General features: G+C 51.5%; 1 protein-coding gene across 2 annotated transcripts in view; it reads left to right on the top strand.

Annotated features, from left to right (window-relative positions):
- MAP1S (microtubule associated protein 1S) overlaps positions 1-8912 on the top strand; it is a 35537-nt gene extending 26625 nt beyond the window's left edge. For both annotated transcript variants that reach the window (XM_065917449.1, XM_065917450.1), the window contains exons 6-7: positions 2158-2393; positions 3300-8912. In XM_065917449.1, coding sequence (XP_065773521.1) covers positions 2158-2393; positions 3300-3455 — 392 coding nt within the window. In that variant the 3' untranslated portion in view covers positions 3456-8912. The remainder of the gene's footprint in view (positions 1-2157; positions 2394-3299) is intronic.
- The last annotated feature ends 8514 nt before the right edge of the window (positions 8913-17426 follow it).

Raw genomic sequence — 17426 nt, 5'->3', positions numbered from 1 at the left:
AGAGAAAAAATGAAGGGGGAAGAAAGAATTTAAAATGTGCAGTTCTTGAACCCCGTGTAAGTAGCTCCAAACCTACAGGGTGGGGCTGGCAGCACAGCTGTCTAGAAGGGGAGACAGATTCCTGGAGCTTCCTGCTCTGCCATCATCCCGGAATCCTGCTGTGTTCGTTCTTGCCTGCATACTACTATATCACAACAATAGTGCAGCATGTAACCAGCATTAAAAATTACTAGATAGTTCCCTTTTCTCTTCTCCACACTACGTCTTGGGCGCCTAGTATGTATTTTGCACTCCCAGCACATCTTGGCTCACACCGTGTTCCAGCGCTCAGTGGCCAATGCATCAGTCAGAGCAGGTCTGCAGTCACCTGGAAGGCTGGTGAGGAAGCAGCCACAACAATGGCAGTAATGACAGCTCCAGCTCAGGTTCACTGAGTGCTTTCTCTGTTGTTGTTATTTAGTCCCTAAGTCTTGTCCAAGTCTCTGCAACCCGATGAACTGCAACACACCAGGCTTCCCTGTCCTTTACTACCTCCCAGAGTTTGCACAAACTCATGTTCAATGAGTCGGTGATGCTATCCAACCATCTCATCCTCTGTTCCCTACTTCTCCTCCTGCCCTTAATCTTTCCCAGCATCAGGGTCTAAAGTATTGGAGTGTCAGCTTTAGCATCAGTCCTTCCAACGAATATTCAGGGTTGATTTCCTTTAGGATTGACTCGTTTGACCTGCTTGCTGTCCAAGGGACTTTCAAGAGTCTTCTCCAACACCATAATTTGAAAGCATTACTTTCTTGGTGTTTCCTTATGGTCCAGCTGTCACATCCACATATGACTACTGGGAAAACTATAGCTTTGACTATATGGACCTTTGTCAGCAAAGTGATGTCTCTGCTTTTTAATACGCTGTCTAGATTTGTCATAGCTTTCCTTCCAAGGAGCAAGAATCTTTTAATTTCATGGCTGCAGTCCTCGTCCACAGTGATTTTGGAGCCCAAGAAAATAGTCTGTCATTGTTTCCACTTTTTCCCTTCTACTTGCCATGAAGTGATGGGACCAGATGCCATGATCTTAATTTTTTTATGTTGAGTTGCAAGCCAGCTTTTTCACTCTCTTTTATGCTCATCAAGAAGCTTTTCAGTTCGTTTTCTACCATTAGAGTGGTATCATCTGTATATCTGAGCTTATTGATATTTCTCCTGGCAGTCTTGATTCCTGCTGCCCCCTGGCTTCTGTCCCCATTCCCCTTGTCTTCTCTTGGCCGTTCTGCCTCTCGTGTTCCCGTCTGCCTCTCACCTTCCACAGCTCTGATTGCGTTCCCTTCCTGGCGCACCACTGTTCCCAGTCATAAGTGAGGGATGCTACTTACTGAAAGCTGGGGGTTTCCTTCATTCTGCAAATGCTCCCCCCGCCTCACCCCCGCACCATGCAGCAGCCCTCTGGTCCCACGCCCTGGTCTGGGCAGTGTTTAGGTTCTTGAGATGATCAGGCATCTAACAGACTTACTATGCCCAGGAGCCGGCTGCATCCTCAAGCAGTTGGTGGGTTCACTGGCCCGGGAGTGATGGCCCTGTCCCCCTCGCACCGGGCTCTGGGTTCCGGGTGTAGACAAGGCCCTGGTGCAGCTGCCCCAGCCTGCATCTCCTTTCCTCAACTCTTTCCTTCCCACACCCACTCTGGCTGCACATCAGCCCTGAAGGCAGGGATTGTTACTTGTTCTGGTCCCTGCTGTGTCCCCAGGATGGGTGCGGTGCCCAGGAGTAATTGAAAAACAACAGATAAACTCCCCACGAGTAATTAAACATGGATGCTGCTGCAGAGCGTTCCAGATATGCTGCTTTAGGGGCGCAAGGTCCAAAACCCCCTCTTTCAGGGAGCCCTCCCTGAATACCCCTCCCCTCAGGTGCTGGGGACATCTGTGTCCTGGGACTGGCCAGGGTGTGCCCTTGAGGGTTGACTGGGGTGTATGCAGGATTCATCCAGTTACTGCACTTGCCAGGAGGACTTACTACCGTGAAGTGGTGAGATCACACCTCCTGCCAGGGAGGGAGCCATTCGGAGAGGAGCAGGTGGAGCTGGGAGCCTCGTCCTGGGCCCTGGGTCTCCAACCGTCCCTTGTTCCCTGGAGCTCACAACTGGTCCCATCCCTCTCGCCCACAGGGCCAGCTGGCAGCCGGTCAGCAGGGGCGGCGGCCCCACTGGGCTCCCCTGTCTACCTGGACCTGGCCTACCTGCCCAGCGGAGGCAGTGCCCGCCTGGTGGACGAGGAGTTCTTCCGGCGGGTGCGAGCGCTCTGCTACGTCATCAGCGGCCAGGACCAGCACAAGGAGGAGGGCATGCGGGCCGTCCTGGACGCGCTCCTGGCTGGCAAGCAGCAGTGGGACCGGCAGCTCCAGGTGTGTGATGAGCGGGGCGTCGGACAGTCCCCCTGACAGCACAGGTCACTGGGGCAGTTTCAGGCTCCTGGCGCTGGGCAGGGCAGCGCTTCCGGTGTCTTCCTGCCGAACCCAGAGTCCTGCGAGGCTGGTGTGACCTTCACCCACATCCAGAGAGGGAGTGGGGCTCGGAGAAGCTGAATCCCTGTCCCCAAGGCCAGGCAGCAGTGAGGGCAAGTGCCGGCCCCGCCCGGCTCTCGGGACTGCTCCTGTCCCCGCCACTCCCTCGTCTGCAGCTCCCCTGGGTGAGGTTGCCGGGTGGGGCTGCTGGATCGCCTCACCTGAGCCCCGGCATTGAGTCTCCCCAGCGTTATGAGAATCAGCCGGGGGAGTGGATGGGGTGTGTGGTGTCTACGCATGTTGACCACTGACCCTTGAAGGCTGGGGTTGTCCTCATGAGAATCCTTGAAATACAGCCTCGAAGCACGAGGTGAATTTGGGCAGACAGAGCCTCCAGGACCTGGCCGCCCACCCGTTGCGAGTGTGCTGACAGCCGGTCGCGCACCCGGGTCACAGAGCGGCTGGGAGGGAGTGCTCCGACCGGAGGCAGGAGCACGCTGTGTTCAGGGAGCTGGCCAGAGGTCCGGACAAGTGAAACGGGACATAGCAGGGGAGTGGGGCGGGTGGGGAGCACAGAGAGGAGTCGCAGAGGAGTGGTCTGGTCTCCTGGGCTGTGGAAGGCACCTGGGGTGCCATGGGAAAGAAAAGGGACTTTGGGGCAGGCTGGCCGCCAGCTGCAGACACCTCGGCGGACAACGGAGGCAGCGCAAACGTGGTCAGAGAAGAGGGGCTTCTACTGCCTTGGGGCTGGGCCGGGAGGGCAGAGGGTGCGCCCCCTCACCGTTGGTCCATCTGTCCCACCCGCAGGTGACCCTGATCCCCACCTTTGATTCGGTGGCGATGCACGAGTGGTACGAGGAGACTCACACCCGGCACCAGGCGCTGGGCATCACGGTGCTGGGCAGCAACAGCACCGTGTCTATGCAGGACGAGGCCTTCCCCGCCTGCAAGGTGGAGTTCTAGCCCACCCCCGCACCCCCCAGCATCTGCCACTGTCCTGGGATGTACCTGCGTCAGAAATAAACCAGGTACCGACTCAGCTGTGGCCTCGTTCCTTCTGCCGGCAGGAGACTCAGCAGCGCTCCAGTCATTGCTGCCATGGGGTGGTCCCCAGTTTGGGGAGGGACAGCTTCTGCGGAATCCCCAGTAGCATCCAGGTCAGATGTGCTCTGGCCCCCGTGTCACAGATGGAAACCCAGGCCCAGGGGAGGCAGTACCTCCCAGGTCAGTGGAGCTGGCTGCCGACATCAGCCCTCCAGCCCAGCAGCTGTGACTGGGGGTCCCCCGTTTTAGAGACAGGAAGGCAGCTGCCAAACCCCAGCCGCACAATCCAGGTGGTGGCCAAGGTGAGATCTGAACCCTGCCTCTCTGCTCCCGAGCCGTTCCACCAGAGTCATCCTCTGTTCCTAGGGATAATTGACACTCATGGCAGGACAGTCTTTCATTCTGCAGCAGGCTCTCAACTCATGATTGACCGGGACATTTTTGCAGACACTAATGCCCATGGCCAGCATTTTTATTTTGACCGGCCAAAATTTTATTCTGTTATTTCACTAACACTGTGTGGGTTATTACATTCAATAGTTACACCTGACACACCTGTGAAGTCTTCTCCGCACCGTGAGTTTCATTTTCACTTCCGTGTCAGAATCAGTCACTAAAGTTTCTTGTCTTTTCATTGGTCTGACATTCACATCGTCTGAGTCGGAACTACCTTCTGAAGAACTGCACCTTTGGAGACACTACTGTGTATTTCACTCGAACAGTCAGAGCAGGTATCTGCATAAAATTCACTGAAAAATTCTCCACTCAGAAAATTTAGCAATATATCATTTTTGAAAAATTTATGGTAACAAACTTGTGTTTATAAAATACACAAGGTTGGAACTAACGGAGGAAAACGTGAATGATGACAATCGTAAGTTGTATAATGAACCCTTGATCAGTTTTAAGCTCTAACAACTTTTCCTGGTGTTTTTAATTGTATTACTGTTTAAATATTGATACGTTTTTGGTCAATAATGTTCAGGTAACAAAAGATGTATTAATATGTCTCCAGTCAGCAATGTGTTTTTTTTTTTTTTAGCCATGTGTTTAAAATACAGTCTGAAACCTAAAAGCTACAAAACCCCAATCTCCCAATGAACCCCCCTCCCTAAACTCTGTTCTGCACTTCTAGGAACACCTAGATTTAATTTTCAGTAAGATGCCATCTGCACTGGATTGGATGGCGACCTAAAAAAAATGTACAAGTGCTAACCCCTCAATACCTACCTTCTTTCCTGTAAGGAGACTTCTTAGTCTGGGGTCTGAAGAAGGGTTACTTTTTATACATGAGGCCGTGTCACCCAGACTTTTCATCTTGGACGCTTGTTGAGTACAGGTGCTGCCTCCTTGTTCTCATTTCATCTTTTTCCAGGGAGGTTTTCATATATTTATTTTTAATTAGTTCAAATTTTTTATTTAGATGTTTATCTTTTTCTCATTCAGACATCATAATTCTTTTTTTTTCCTAAATAGGGACAATAGACTTGTTAAAATTTTCAATCATTAAAAAATGCATAACATAAAATTTGCCATTTTAACCACTAATAAACTCTTGCGTTGTAAATTTTTTTTTCCCAGATTTGCCTTTCAGTTTTGTTTAGGAGCAGTTTTGCTGTAAATGTTTTATTTTTATGATTTTCAAACCTCAGTTCTTTAAATGTCCCTCGTTTGTGCTTTCAGAGGTCCTTCCACAGTTGGCACAAATTCTCCCAAGGTTGGGTTTTTTTTTTCTGGTTATTTTTACCCACGTAGGGCTTATTTTGGGATGAAGGGAGAGGTAGGGATTGCCCCAACCTGGACAGTTCAGTTTTCAATGCAGTGTACAGATTTAAAACACTCCTTCCTCCCTGAAAAAGACGCCAAATGTGGTGTTGTTTATTTCCAAATCTGTACTAATCCATCGCCAGCTTTTCTGGCCATCTCCTTACTTTCTCCGGTGTAGATCTGTGTGCCTCAGTAGCTCATCAGGCAGGTTCTTTCTCCTTAATTTTACTTTTTGCCTCCATAAAACGTTGTTTTTACAGTCTCATTCCTCTTGGAGCTCTAGAATCTCCACAGAGGGGGCCCAAACACATGCTTGAGAAAAGCTGTCTGCTTCTGCTTCTGACCAGATAGTGGGCTAGAGCCCTAATAAAAACAACTAAAATTGCTGGGTGAAAATGAGTTAAGTGTTGGTTAATGTATCAGTGAGCACCCAGAAAATGAGGAACAGTCTGAGGCCAGAATAGTGCAGACAGAAACCCCAGGAGGGAAGAAGGAAGCAGCTTTTCTGTTACACAAGGCGGTCTTCCATCTTCTTTTCATGGACCTTCAAGATGGTCTGTCTGATAAGCAGAGACCTCAAAGCATGAAGTAGACATCAAAATAAGATCTTTCCAAAGACGGAAAGCAAACTTAGGTGGTTGACATGGTTTAAAGCAGTCCAGGATGCTGGAGACCCTGGGGGAGCTTTCAGCTAATCTAAAGAGTTCTCCCAGTCACATCCCAGGACATGTGAGCCAGCATCAGAATTCACAGCCTGTGAATGCCAGTGGCACAGACCTGGTGTCTTTAATCCTGGTGTCTTTGCTGTGTTCAGTCCTGAAAAGTGAACAAAGTGCAAGAGACAGTGATATTTGCAGAAGAGCCAAATAGAACTAAGAAATGAAAAAGCAAATAATTGGGTTGGATCAACAGTGAAACTGTAGGTAGCTGAAGAGAAAATAGGTGAACTGGAAGATGGAACTGAATGAGTTTCCTAAACAGGGGAAAGAAAAAAGGGGATTGAGACAGAGGAGATAGCAGAGGCAAATTCTGAAGGGGATAATAGTGGAGAATTTTCCAGAAGTAATGAAAGGTGTCAATTCACTCGTATTCAGAAATCCGGCCAAATCCCAAGCAGGATATATAAAAAGACAACTTGGCAAACTAGACAGCGTATTAAAAAGCAGAGACATCACTTCGTTGACAAAGATCCATATAGTCAAAGCTATGGTTTTTCCAGTAGTCATGTATGGATGTGAGAGTTGGACCATAAAGAAAGCTGAGCACCAAAGAATTGATTTCGAATTGTGGTGCTGGGGAAGACTCTTGAGAGTCCCTTGGACAACAAGGAGACCCAACCAGTCCATCCTAAAAGAAATCATCCCTGAATATTCATTGGAAGGACTGATGCTAAAGCTGCAGCTCCTATATTTTGGCCACCTGATGTGGAGAGTGGACTCATTGGACAAGACTCTGATGCTGGGGAAGATTGAGGGCAGGAGGAGAAGGAGACGACAGAGGATGAGCTGGTTGGATGGCACCATCAACTCAGTGGACATGAGTTTAAGCAAACTCAGGGAGATAGTGAAGGACAGGGAGGCCTGGTGTGCTGCAGCCCATGGGGTTGTGAAGAATCAGACATGACTGAGCGACTGAACAGTGCAGAAAACCACAGTCAACAAGAAAAGCAAGAATAGTAGATGGAGAGACAGCTCCTCAGGCCCACAGCATGAAACTCAGGACCCGGTCGGGTACCGTCTTTAGCAACTCAGAAGTTCTCATTCAACAGAAGCATCTTTGGAGGGTGAGAGGAATGAAGACCCTTGTTGAGTGAAATCCTGAGGGAATTTTTGCCAGGTAGAAAATGATCCAAGTGGAAGAGCTGACTTGCACAAGGAAACAGCAAAGAAGTTTGAATAACAGCTAAAGTGTCATCCTCGTTAACAAGAATTATGGTATCCAATATGTAGGATGAAAAATTGCATTTAGGCAACAGTGGCAAATAGGTAAAAACTGAATGGAGTAAGCTTTTAAAATCTTCACATGTTTGAGGGGAGAGTAACATACCATTTAGTTGAGCAAAGTAGCAGTATTAATAGAGTAAATACTGGGTGAACAGAACTATTGTATAACTTCCAGATTAGTAGAGGGGAGAAATTAGACTAAAAAAAAAAAGAAAATCCCAAATTCTTCCATAAGGAAACAGGTACAAATAGAAAGCACAAGATAATGAAAATACATACATAAAAATTTACCAGTAATTAAGTAAGTGCAGACGGACAGAAAACTCCAGTTAAAAGATAGATTTTTTTCAGACTGTATTTTTTAGTTCAGTTTTTGTGCTACTTGCAAGAAACATCTAAACATGAAGATGCTGAAATTTTAAAAGTAAATGATGGGGGGGGGGGAGAGAATAAACCTGACAAATACGAAAGAAAAAAATTAAAGCTGATATATCCACACTAACAAAGTTTTATTTTTGGTGTATTACTAGAAATAAGGGCTTTCCCAGGTGGCTCACTGGGTAAAGAACATGCCTGCCAATGCAAGAGACAAGGGTTCAATCCCTGGGTTGGGAAGATCTCCCCTGGAGGAGGGCGTGGCAGCGCACTCCAGTATTCTTTTCTGGAGAATCCCCACGGACAGAGGAGCCTGGTGGGCTACAGTCCATAGGGTCACAAAGAGCTGGACATAACTGAAGCAGCTTAGCACAGACACGCTAGAAAAAAGGACTATCAAGTGAAAGCTTTTAACTCATCAAAAAGATGCAACAGTTCTAAATTTGTATGCATCTAATCTAATAACAGGGCCTCAAAATAAAGCTATGAACCACCAGAGGGAGTAAGTTTATCTTTAAAAAAAAAAAAATCTAGGGGCTTCTCTGGCAGTCTAGTGGTTAAGACTCTTTAATAAGACCTTAAGCTTCCACCACAGGGGGTGCAGGTTCAATCCCTGGTTGGGGAACTAACATTCCACATGCCATGCAGCAACGCCAAAAAAAATTTTTTTTTTAATCGATTAGTAGGTTTTCTAATAGTGATCTATCCTTACGTTCCTAGAAAGAACTCCACCTGGATTATATTTCCTTTATTATATTTTTATTTCAGTAAGTTGTGTATGTGTTGTGGGGAGCGGGGAGGGGTCTGGGCTTTTGCCGTCAACACTTGGCGGATCTTGCCCTGCCCTTCAGATTTCCCACGCTGCTGTGTTTCTCATCACCCTCACTCAGCAGCCCAGCATGATGGAGCTTCCCCCACCTAGACCCTCGGGCGGCCAGACAGGAAAGGGATGCGGCAAATCAGGCACCAGCTCCTATGGATTTCCAGCAGGAAGTTATGTGCCACTTCCAGTCTCGTCTCATTGGCCAAAGCAAGTCACAAAACTGCCCAATACAGGAGCTGAAAGATACATACTCCTCTCTTGTACCTAGAAGGAGGAGAATCAGAAATAGTGATGGAAATCAACCAATAGCCACTGACAAGTCCCCGCAAAGAGAGAGTTTTGTTCTGGCAGGCAGGTTTGTCAAGCTTGTTCTATTAAAATAATAATCTTTTTTTTTTTTGGTGGTGTGGGCCATAGAGTCTGTCCAGATCTCAATTCTGCTGTTACAGCTGAACAAATGGAAATAAATAGCTGCATTCCAATAAAATCTTGTTTACAAAAAGAAACCAGTGGGCTGGATTCAGCTTACAAAGGCTGTGATTTACCAACACCTGGTGTCGGGCATTACTCTGACTTCCCATCTTACCTCTTATAACAGTTAGGGACCTGGAGTTCCCCACCCCCTCCTCCTCTCTCCTCTCTGTCTCTTCTTCCTCCCTCCCCACCCCAGTCTCTCCTGACAGCTGTCTGGCCCCGCCTCTACAGAGCATGCACTAAAAATACCCTGGCAACAGCCTGAGCACCTGGGGGCCCTGGAGCCTATCGCAGGAGCCAGATGTGTGACCCGTGTGTGACCTTGTCCTGGGCACCCACCCTGGGCACCGCCTGCTCATCGGCAGCCCCTCCCCGATACTTGCCCAGAGCCTGAGCCACAACCGCCCCCTGATTTCTCGGTGTTGCTCCAGCGTCCAGATCACGCCTCCAGGCCTTTGCACCCAAGGTGTCCCCTCCCTGGAATGCCACCGTCCAGCCTTGCATCAGTCAACGCATACTGCCTGCTGCCCCGTCGGGGAGCAGTGACAAGTAGGGGAGCCAGACACATAGGAGGGGACAGCACCCCACGATGCCGGGCCAGTTGGTTGGCACTGGGTGCCAGAGGAGTCCCCCACACCTAGGGGTGGGGAGAAACTTTAAGGATGCAAAGGATTAAGCCAGTATTAGGGGACGACCAAGAGCAAGGGTGGCGGAGGAACCTGCAGAAGCAGAGGCTTGGCCTTTTTGAGGAACCGAGAGGAGACAAAATTGAAGCTTCAAGAACACTGGGAGGCTGGGGGTGGGGCCATCCCTACAGCTTCATGGACACCCCACTGAGCAGATGGGACTTGCCCTTCAAAGGACCGGGTGTCAGAAGAGACCAGCCAAGCTGGGGAGCTGTGAGCAGGCCAGGATTGGCATATAGAGTTGGCAGTGTTTCCAGACGGGCTTGGGGCGGGGCTAGGGGGACCTGGTCCCTGGTGGGCGTGGCCAGGGCACTTAGCTGGAAAGATGTGGACTCTCGGGAGGCCATGATGGAGGCGGGAGGGCTAGCCTTTCTCTGAGAGAGCAACATAAAACCTCTCATCTTCCAGGCCCACCACCTAGGGATCCTTCTCCAGGAAGCCCTCCCTGCTCTCCTTCTGGTCCCCACCCCCAGCCCAAGGCCTCCTCTGGCTCTTCCTGACCCACTCCCATGTAAACGCCACCCTGGATTTCCCGGTGTTCCAGTGGTCCAGAATCTGTCTGCCAATGCAGGGGACATGGGTTCGATTCCTGGTCTGGGAAGATTCCACACAGCATGGGGCAGCTAAGCCCACGTGCCACAACTGCTGGAGCCCTCTCTGCCACAAGAGAAGCCACCTCAATGAGAAACCCTCACACCACAACTAGAGAGTGGCCCCACTCACCTCAACTAGAGAAAGCAATGAAGACCCAGCACAATCAAAAGTAGATAGATCAGTTTAAAACACCACCCTGCCCACCAGTAAGTCACTCTTGTGCTGCCTTCTGATCTGTAACCAGGGTTGCTGAGGGGCAGGACATGGCTGGCAACCTCCCTGTATAGCATGTGCCTTTTCCCTTCCTGACATTCAGTAGGTGCTCAGGAAATGTTGGTTGTGTTCCAGCTTGGCAGCACTGGGAATGTGACCTGGGGAATATTACTTAAGCTCTCCGGACCCCACACCTTCATCCCACACCCAGTCACAGAAAATTGGCATGAACCTCCAGGTACCCTCCAACTGTATTGGTGGTGACCAGACACCTGAGTTTCCTTCCCCAACCCCAGACAGGCCTGTTCTGCATCCTGTCCTCCCCATCCTCACAACATCTCCTGGGATCCAAGGTCAGGACCGGTGGCAGCTTAGGCCTCAGTGCACCTGGGTCAAGCCCTGCCTCTGACATGTCTCCGTGTGTGACTTCAGACAGCAGCCTCTTGTCTGTCAGCTTTGGTCCCTTCACCTGTAAAACAAAAATCAAAGCCTTCTCCCCACCTTGCCCCTGGCCCAGGGGAAGCCATGTATGGGGTATGAATGAAGTTCAGACACCACCTAGCCGGTGTGGGTGGTGCCAGAGCCCCCACGGACCTCCCAGCTTCTGATAGGAGGGCGCCAAGCCTAACACAATGCCCCAGCCCTGAGGAGTTATCTCAGAGCTGAAAGCAAGCCAGACCAGAGCTACCATGCAGGAACTGAGAGCTAAGTCACCAGGCAGATGGGGAACTGAGAACTCCAGGATGAGGGAACAGCAGAAGCAAAGGCTCTGAGGTGAGACCAATTTTGCAGAACTGCCGTGAGAGGGGCAAGGCCAGACTGTGCCGGCCTTGGGGGCTTAGGGATGGGAGTGGGGAGGGGATGGTGTAGGGTCTTCACTGAGGGTGCTGGGCACTGCGGCAGGTTTTGGAGCTAGAGAATTCAGCGAATGGAGAGGGGATGGTAGGAGCCAGGTTTCTTCTTATTGGAGAGCCGTCCCTCAGCCAGGAACAGAGATTTGAATGAAGGACTCACAGGCGCTGGATGAATCTCATTTTATGAGCACTCACTTGAGGGCGACCGGAGCCTCTCAGGTTTACGACAGGACAACATTCCTAAGGATGGTTCTCCCCACGCCTGGGACCAGATCCTGAGGTTGCCTGGATCAGGCTATAGACTCGCTGTGTAGCCTGCAGGAGTCTTCTCTGAGCCTCAGTTTTCCCATCTGTAAAATGAGGATCAATATGTGCCGCTCACAGGCTTGTAGGAGGAATCAGAAGAGTCCTTCTCAGTGCTTGTCACCCATTTGGAGCTAAGTAACCTATACAGACCCTTCCCACCGAGTCTCAGGTGGAAGGAACCGGATCTATCGCTTTAAATTATGCAAATGAATGCGGGTAGTGGGGCGGGGAGATTAAAAAAAGGAGCCGCTCCCCCAGACAATCGGCACGCTGGGCTGGTGGAACTGGCCGCCTGAATGGCCCAATGGCTGGCCGCGCGCACTCGCAGCCCGCCCCGCCTCCCAGGCCGCCGCGGAGGTGGGGACTCTCCCGGCCACGCCCCGGAGGCGGGGCCATCCGGCGGCCGCGCCGCAGCCGCGGAGGGAGGGGTGGGGCGGGCTCGGGTATCAGCTACCGAGCCGCAGGTGGCGGCGGGCGCGGGGCTTGGCCCGAGCTCGGGAGGTGAGTGCTGTTCCCTGAAACACCCCGAACCCCCCTGGCCCGCGCAGCACCCCGTGCGCACCGCGCCTGGCAGCCCGGCGGCTCCAGGGTCAAAGGCGCGGCGGGATGTGAGGGACGGAGAACAGAGGGTGGGGGGCTGCGCGGTGGGTACCCGATCCTTCCTCCACCTCCCGCGTGATAACCGGGGATCCGCGGAGGGAGATAGAGACCCCTCCTAAATCCTCCATCTCCTGGCCTAGAAGTGGAGCGTGCAGCGGGGCGGCTATGAATCGAGACCCCTCCCCAAAATCCCTTTATTCTAAGCCTGGATCTGGATCTAGGTTCCAGAGCTGCAAAGATGAGCTTGCCGCTCTCCCTCGAGCCTGGGACCCAAGACAGATGAAATGAAGACCACCCCCAATTTCCCTCTTCCCAGCTCTGGCCTGTAGATCGCCCCACGCCCCCACCCCGGGCCCTGAGACCAACATGAGGAACCCCTTCCTCTGAACCCCTTCCTCTGTGAACCCCTGTCTAGGCCTGTATGAGGAGCTGGGGGTCCCCTGGTCCCTCCTCTAGAGTGTGTTTTCCTAGCTCCCTACCACAAGGATGGGGTAATGGAGGGGCATTTCACTGGGATCCTCATTTCAGCAGGGACCCCAAGATTGGAATTCTGGGAAGGGTCAGATGGAGTCCCTTGCCTGGCAGGGCCAGGCTGGGCCAGGCTTGGAAAGACCTGGAGCATGGACTCAGTGGTGGTCCCTGCTTCAGTGGGAGATGGGCAGTGAGCATCTGTTCCCAGGGATTAAAATAAATCGAGGTAAATTAGGATCTTGCTGGAGGCTGACTGAAAGTGGGGTGCGGAGGAGGGTTGGGGGGTGGGCGGCCCCTCCATCTGCCTCAGATCCCAGAATTCGCCTGCCTCATCTGCAGTAGGTACCAAGAGGTAGCTTCCGATGGACCTGCCTCATTGGTGACCTTGGACAGATGACAGACCTCCCTGAGCCTTTATTTTTAATTTTTTTTAAATTTGAAAGTGGGGTTGAGGCTTCAAAGCTTGTACTCTACTGATTCTGAAACCCACCTACTTCATCTTTTGCTAAATTGTGACTCCACCCTTTTGCTAAAGATGGTGGTCGGAGGAGAGAGAGCGATATGTTTGGAGGTCCCTCCATATCCCTTGCTGGCCTCAGAGCCTCAGTTTACTGCACTGCAAAATGGGCAGACTGTCACTCTCTGGCATTGCTGGAAGAGTTGCTTTGCCAGACAATAAAATGTATTACCAAGCTGCTATCATCAGAACAGGGGCTCCTCCACCCTCGTCACGCTGGCGGGACTGCCCGGGGCATATCCTGACCCACATACCTTCACCCACGCCAGGGGCAAGCCAGTACCTAGATAGGATCCTGGGTAGGACGAGATGGGAGGCACTGGGCCAGTCTGTCCCCTGTCTCTTGGGGCTCTGTCCCTCTGGTGGGGGTGGAAGTCCAGAGTTCCCAGGTTCAAATCCAGCTTTCCTGTGAGTGGCTTTGACCCTTTGCACCTTGGTGTGTTCTTCTGTGAAATGGGCTGAATTCCCCTTGGAAGATCAGAGCAGACTGGCAGAATGGGAGTGCTGTAAATGCAGACATTGTAATACTATAGTCATTATCATACAGTGTTATAATCATTACCATATTGTAATTATAATACTAATTTCAATATTAATGAGCATAAACAGGGTCAACAGCTGATTCAGGTCAGGGCAGGATAGGAAAGGAGGAAATCTGCAAGGGTATTACCTGCTGTGTTTCCAGAGCTCAGTAGTCAGTTGGTGCTCAATAGGTGTTGGCCAAGGAAAGTGATGGAGAGAGAGGAGACAGCAGGGAAGACTGAAAAATTCCTGAGCAGAAGCTCAGAGGCTATTCATGACCCAGTTACTGTATGACATGGGGCCACTGCCTCAGTTGCCTCACTGGGGGTGATGGTTGAGTCGAGACCCCACCTCCAGGTGCCACTGTGAGAATCAAGCCAGACTGGTAAATGGGCACAACCCCAGTGGCCAGCCCTAGAGGGGAGCAAGTACATGACAGAGCTGGTCCTTGAAACAGCATAGCCAAGAGGCCGGTCACAGGAAAAGAAGAGAAAGACCCCGAACTGGCCCTACTGTGAGCAAACTGGAGTCAAAGGGAGAGCGAAATGATAGATCCTGTTTTGCAGAAGCCTAGAGGCCCAGAGAGGTCAGGGGCAGCCCAAGGCCACCTACTGAGAGGTCAGGAGTTCCAGACAACCCGTCAGGAATGGGAGCCCTGCCTTCTTTGCTGACTTGGTTCCTGTCTTGTTTTATCTGCTCCCGGACCTGCTCAAATGCTGAACTGGCGAGAAATCCCAGGGTTTTGGGAATTGATGCTGGGGAGGCTGGATCTTCAGGCAGCGCCAGGAGCTTGTGTCAGCCATCTCTGGGAAGGACTCTGTTCCCCACCTCCAGCAGCCAGAGGATGGGGGCATCCGGGTCAGCTGACAGCCTGCTATGTGACCTTGGGCAAGGACCTGTCCATCTCTGGGCTTTTCCCTGGCACTGAGGAGGCTGGGAGACCTGGGTTCGCACAGGGCTGACTTCTCCATCAGACACAGTGACCACCATGTCTCAGGCACAACCTTGGGGTCCGCAAAGGTGTTTTAACTTCTTTTTAAAATCAGAAGGGGAAAAAAAACCAGGCTTTGGGGTCAAAGAAAACATTTAATGTATGGTATTAATATATTCGTTTCTATGTCAAATGTAGTTGTAAAAATAGTTCAAACTCTTTTTTCAGTGGAGGAAGGGACCCTGAAAGCAAAAATGCCTCAGGCCCATGGAAGTCCTCATGCAGCCCTGGGTTTGAGTCTTGGTGCTCCCATTCACAGGCTGTGCAACCTTGGGCACGTGGACTCCCCCCTCTGAGTCTTGGGTTCCCCGCCCCCACCCAGTGAAGCCGGCATCACTGGCCCACCTAAGAATGGTGAGATGTGGAATGTTTAGTCTACATGGTTGGTGCTCAGATTTGTGGGTACTATTATTTGACAGTTGCTATCAAGATTATATTTGGTCACTAATAATAGCCCCAAGGTGGGGGCCTCAGCTTTCCACCCAGCACCTGCGCAGTTCTAGGGAGGTCCCAGGGGTGCTGGTCTGGCGGGGGAGGTGAGCTGGCGGTTGGGCCATGGGCGGGGCGGGGTGAGCTTCCTGTCCCCAAGGCACAGGGGCCCCAGCTAACGGAAGTGGCAGGGGCCACGTGGTTATCTCCTGGTCCCCGTCCTGTCTCGGGGCTCTGTTCCCACTCGCTGTCCGGTGAGTTTGAGCCCAGGCCAGGAGGCCCCCACTGCTCCTCCTTTCCCCTCTTGGGGACAGAAGGGAGACCCTCCTACCTGGCCCGGGGTTCGAGAGAAACAGTGGGTGTCACTTCCTGGGCCTGCGCAGGGTCACCCTTTGCTCTGCCACTGTGCTCCCCCACTTTACACCCCCGAGTGGCAGGATGGATGGCAGGGCGGTCGCGGGAATATGGTGAGCCAGAGCCCCATGTGGTAGTTTCCATCAGGGGTTCTTCAGCAGACAGGTCATAGTGACCTGGGGACAGTCAGTGACCTCTCTGTGGTTCAGTTTCCTCATCTGTAAAGTTGATATTGAGCCCCACGTTGTGGTTGTGAAGGTTGAATGCATGTGTGGTGCCTGAAAAGAGCTGGACACAGCGTCACACTCATTGGTGTTCAGTGTATGTAACGGGGAGGGGCAATCTAATGGGAGCTGTAAAAACAGTCGCAAAGATTCTTGGTTTCAGGGGAACTTGGGCTCTCTGCCTCTTAGGATCTTCTAGACCTGTACTGTCTAACGGAACTTCATCTGTGCTATCTAGTACAGTGGCCACCAGCCTTGTGTGGCTACGAGCCCTGGAAACAAGGCTGGCACAACTGAGGAAATAGGAGGCTAATTGTATTTAATTTTATTTAGTTTAAAATTAAGTTGCAAAAAATAAAATAAAATAAAATTAAGTTGCCACATGGGGGCTAGTGGTTCCCATTATCAGTTAGCATAGCGCCAAGGGATTTGGAGATCCTCAGGGTCTAGGTCATGGCCAAAACCTAAGAAATGAGACGGGAATTTAGGGCTTTTCCCTCTTGGGATGTCAGCTTTGTATGTCTTCAGTTAGATTAGGTTTCCTCATGGGCTACACTGGGGCCTGGAATTTCTCAGGGGTCCCAGCGCCACCCAACACAGGGTGGTGGTTAAGAGTGTTTGTTGAATAAAATAATTGTTTGCTTGGTGAACTCCTATACATGCTTTAAAACCCCAACTCCCATGCCCTCTCCTTTAGTTCAAGTCCCCCAGCCAAATCATCTCATGGACCTTGTTATTGTCCTGGCCAGGTAGGCACATGGTGGGTGCTGGGTGACTTATAGAAGTCACCCAGGAGGCTAACTGATAATGGGTCAAATTAAACTCAAAATTAGAAAACTGCAGCTTAGAGAGGGGCAGCCTTGCCCAAGGTCCTTGCTCAGTCCTTTCTAGTGAGGCCCAGGGAGCGTTCGCATCCCTGCGGTCACCAGCCCCGTCTCTGCTGCTGCTGTGCCTCCTGGGCTCCCAGCTGCTGCTGAACTGCCCTCGGGGTCATGAATTATGGATGAGGCTTGTGGGCTCCAATGACAAGCCCAACCTCGACAACATGCCAAGGACACCAAGTGTCCCTCCCTTGCCTGGTGACTTGGCTCATCCCCTTCTCCTGGGAGGCCTGGGGTCCTCCAGTAAGATCTCTTCTAGGCATTTCCTCCTGTTTTGCAGATGGGGAAACTGAGGCACGGAGCTGGACAGTGACTCAGATACCTACCAGGTGAACACGCTGGCTTCCAGGGGGCAGGGTCAGGACTCATGGACCCACCAGTGTCAGCCAGGTCACTCGCCACCGGTTCAATGGCGAGGGTTGAACTTTCTATCCCAGGAATGCGCATGGCATGGGGACTGTTGTAGAGGGATCCAGGAGACCTTGAAGGAACTTAGGGCCACTTGAAGGACCCCAACTCCCACAGAGCCGATCACAGTCCCAGTGTCCACCTCTCATCTGACCCTTTTCCGACAGGAGCTGCCCAGAGTGGAGCCGAGTGCTCACAGGACTCAGCTGACCCAAGTGCAAATCCACTGTCATTCCCTGGCTGTGTGACCTTGGCAAGTAGCTTGAGGGGATTCAGTTTTTCTGTCTCTGAAATGGCCCAGAGCTTTTCTACCCATCCCCCACCATGAACTCCTCTTCATGCTTAAAAACCCCACCCCCATACCCCCTCCTCTAGTCTAGGCTCCCCCAGCCCCTATCCCTTCATTTAGTTCAGCTCTGACCCCACAGGGCTGGGGGTATCTGTATCCAACTCTGTCC

The sequence above is a fragment of the Muntiacus reevesi genome, chromosome 1 (assembly GCF_963930625.1).
Source record: "Muntiacus reevesi chromosome 1, mMunRee1.1, whole genome shotgun sequence".
Classification (NCBI taxonomy): Eukaryota; Metazoa; Chordata; class Mammalia; order Artiodactyla; family Cervidae; genus Muntiacus; species Muntiacus reevesi.
Note: the sequence above shows the minus strand (reverse complement) of the source record. Positions and strands in the feature narration are given on the sequence as shown.